Genomic DNA, 3,614 nt, shown 5'->3' with positions numbered 1-3,614 from the left:
CCCATCCCATCCCATCCCAGTGCATCCCATCTCATCCCATCCCATCCCAATCCCATGCCATCCCATCCCCATCCCACCCCATCCCATCCCAGTCCCAGTCCCAGTCCCATTCCCAATCCCATCCCATCCCCTCCCATCCCTTACACGGCCCCCATCAGTGCTGCTTCTTCTGGCTTTAATTGTACCCGGCATTAATTATAACCTCAGCCAATGGGGGTCCCCCCCGATTTGGGGTGCCCATGGCAGCAGCACCCCCCCCATTTGCCCCTCCACAGGTTTGGGGTCCCCATGGTGGCAGCACCCTTGTCCCCAGGGGTGGGTGGGCTCCCCGGGGGTCACCCCCCGGAGCCCCCCAGCCAGCCCCGGCCGGGTGCTGGTTGTCCCCGCGGCACCAGCATCCTGCCCATTTGCACCCCAGATTTGGGCTCCCCATTGCAGCAGCGTCCGTCCTGCTCCCGCCCCTCCTCAGACCCAGATTTGGGGTCCCTGTTGCTTGTCCCACCACCCCCTTTTCTTCTACAGATTTGGGGTCCCCCTTTGCACCAGCACCCACCTCACAGCCCCGGCCGGGTGCTGGTTGTCCCCGCGGCACCAGCATCCTGCCCATTTGCACCCCAGATTTGGGCTCCCCATTGCAGCAGCGTCCGTCCTGCTCCCGCCCCTCCTCAGACCCAGATTTGGGGTCCCTGTTGCTTGTCCCACCACCCCCTTTTCTTCTACAGATTTGGGGTCCCCCTTTGCACCAGCACCCACCTCACCCCGTCCTATTTCTCCCCCCAATTCGGGCTCCCCGTGGCACCAGCACCCTTCCCATGGCTCAGGGCACCTCCACCGCTGGTTCCCTCACCCCCGTCCCGTCCCCCCCAGGCTTCATGCGGGAGGAGATGGCGCAGCGGGAGGAGGCTGAGCTGCGCCAGAGCCACCAGAAACCACGTAGCCCCGAGGGCTGGGGGTTGCTGCTGGCCCTCTGGTACCTGGCCTTCTACAAGCCCATCATCACCGAGGCTCACCTGAGGAGGAAGAACATTAAGTTCATCTTCATCCGCTTCAGCGCCTGGCAGTATGCCGGCTGCGACAAGCTCTGGGCTGGTTTGGTCACCACCCTCTGCGACAGCATCCGCCACCATTTTGGGGCTCTGCCCCTCAGCGTCTACCATGTCATGGGCACCCGGCCCCGCTTTGCCTCCGGCTTCAGCCAGAAGGAGTGGGTCCTCAAGACAGGCACCTGCCTCAAGCTCTGGGGGATGCTCTTCGTCCTGGGCGCCGGCCTCACCGTCCTGCTGGTGGCCCTCTTGGTGCCTGGCATCAAGGACCACCATGCCTTGAAGGTGGTGGGCAGTGCCGTCACCTCGCTCTCAGGTTCCGGTCTGGTGCTGGGAGCCTTCTCCATCCTGAAGAACCTGTTGGTCAGCGAGAAGCAGAAGATCGAGCGGTTGACCAACAGTGATAGGTTCGCCAGCCAGCTGGGATTCATGAGCAAGGTGCGCCATGAGGTGGAGGTGCTGGTTGACTTTTTGGCCTTCATGGAGATCTTTGAGCGCCGACGTCTCCGCGTGGTGCTGGAGATCACCAGCCTGGACATCTGTTACCCAGAGAAGGTGGCTGGCGTCCTCAATGCCATGAACACCTTGCTGTCCAATGCCAACACCCCCTTCATCTTCATCCTGGCCGTGGATCCCAGCATCATCGTCCCCTGCCTGGAGCAGACCGGGTGCATGAAGGGTCTTGCTGACAATGGTTACCTCTACCTCAACCGGACGGTGACGTTGCCCTTCTCCATCCCCGAGATGGGTGCCCGCTCCCGCCTGCGATGCCTAGAAGCCGCTGTCCAGACGCGGGAGGATCTCATGTACCGGATCATCACCGCCAACGTAGAACGACGCCGAGCCAAATGCCAGGGCGTCCCGGCTGTTCACAGCCGGCGGGAAGTGGACGCTGAAGCCGTCCGCTGCATCCACGAAGCTTTCCACTGCCTCCACGATGGCAGCGACCCTCTCACCCGGTACCTCCCCACCAATGGCGCCCATGTCCGCCGCATCGTCAACACCATCCCCATCACCCTACGGCTCCTCTTGCACCGTGTTGGCACCCCTGGCACCCCCTCGCCCCGCGCCGCTGCCGCTTGGGTGGTGCTGGCTGACCAGTGGCCGTGCCGGTTGAGCTGGGCACTGCAGTGCCTGGAGGATGCTTGGCAGAGCCGGTCGGCACCGGATTTCGGCACACGATCCCTGTGGAGCATCTTCCAGGAGAACGTGGGGGAGCTGAGCGCCCTGCGGCAGCCCCTGCACAACGTCCTCAGCCTGGACGGGGACCCTGAGCTCTTCCAGACCTTCCTCGCCCACGACTTCCCTTTCACTGCCCGCGATGCCCGTGCCTTCCTCGGCGTCACTGTCAACCTGGACCACTCCATCCGGCACAAGATGGGGCTCCTGCGTGGCCTTGACCGCCTGCAGAAAGCTGCCTCCATCCCGGTGTCCCGCAGTGTCCAGTGTCCCCACCCCGAGTGAAGGTGATGCTGGCATCGGGTTGCCAGATGATGCCTCTGGACATGGGGGCCCCAAATAAGTTTGGACATTGTGACAGCGGGGTGTCACTGTGGCTGGTGGCCTGAGGATGCTGGTGACTCATTGTCCTCCCCCGGCATCTTTCAGGACCTGGCTGGGGACAATTCCTGCCCCCAAGAAGAGGCACTGCAGGGGGTGAAAATGCCACCAGGGGATGGAATTGGGGGCAACTGGGAGAGACTGGGGAAGGCATGAGATGGCCCAGGGCTTTGGGGGGTGGCGAGTTGCTGCCACCCCAGGGACCCCGGTATCCAGATGACCTCAACCTCCCCCATGCCAGGGACCGCCCCCCACACTGCTGCCACCCCCAACTCCCTTTCGAGACCACCTGGTGAGTGGGTCCCTGGGGGGCAAAGCAGCCACCAGTGTCAGTGCCAGGGGGGCCCCAAAGTGGGGATGTCCCCAAGCCGCAGCCCCCAGGAGCTCTAGGTGAAGCCCCCCAGGATCGCCAGGGTCATCCCATAATAAACCAGTTAAACCTCCTGCTCTGTGTCTTGGCTTAAATACGTATTTTGGGTGTCCTGCATCCTCTTTGTGGGGTGGCCAAGGGGCTGGAAAAACCAATAAGGGGCTGGGGGGAGGGAGGGGCAATTTTGGGGGAAATCAGCCCAAACCACCTCTGGGAGGGATGCCAGCAGCATTGGCCAGCGGGGCTGGGAGCACACGATGGGTTACAGTGCACCATCAGCGTTAATTAATTGCCAAAGAACTTCCTGCACCCACTCTTGAAAATCCTCCCCAGTGTTTTTTTTTGAGGGGGTTAATCTCTGAATTTGCCTCACCCCTTTCCAATAAAGACCCCTAAAAAGCTGATTTTTGAGGTGGGATGACCCAAAAATGCTGCCTGTAAGGCACGGAAAGAGGGGTGGGGTAGGGAAAATCAGTGACGAATGCAGATCTCCTTTAATAGAAAACAGTGTTAACAAACATACACAACAGAAAGAAACGACCAACACCTGCAGATCGACAGCCGCTGGTCCCCGGCCGCAGTGTCAGTGCCGCCGCCCCCCCAGCCACCCCTGGGGCCCGGCCCCGCGCACGCACACCCCT

The 3,614-nt window shown here is 61.8% G+C and overlaps 1 protein-coding gene across 1 annotated transcript; it reads left to right on the top strand.

Annotated features, from left to right (window-relative positions):
- The first annotated feature begins 872 nt into the window (after positions 1–872).
- On the top strand, positions 873–2,507 carry NKPD1 (NTPase, KAP family P-loop domain containing 1). Its single transcript, XM_010292357.1, has one exon. The coding sequence runs from the start codon at positions 873–875 to the stop codon at positions 2,505–2,507; it is 1,635 nt and encodes a 544-aa protein (XP_010290659.1).
- The last annotated feature ends 1,107 nt before the right edge of the window (positions 2,508–3,614 follow it).

The sequence above is a fragment of the Phaethon lepturus genome, unplaced genomic scaffold (genome assembly GCF_000687285.1).
Source record: "Phaethon lepturus isolate BGI_N335 unplaced genomic scaffold, ASM68728v1 scaffold31518, whole genome shotgun sequence".
Lineage (NCBI taxonomy): Eukaryota > Metazoa > Chordata > Aves > Phaethontiformes > Phaethontidae > Phaethon > Phaethon lepturus.
Note: the sequence above shows the minus strand (reverse complement) of the source record. Positions and strands in the feature narration are given on the sequence as shown.

Coding starts and splice junctions, on each gene's coding strand:
- NKPD1 (XM_010292357.1), top strand. CDS start 873: ATGCGGGAGGAGATGGCGCAGCGGGAGGAGGCTGAGCTGCGCCAGAGC.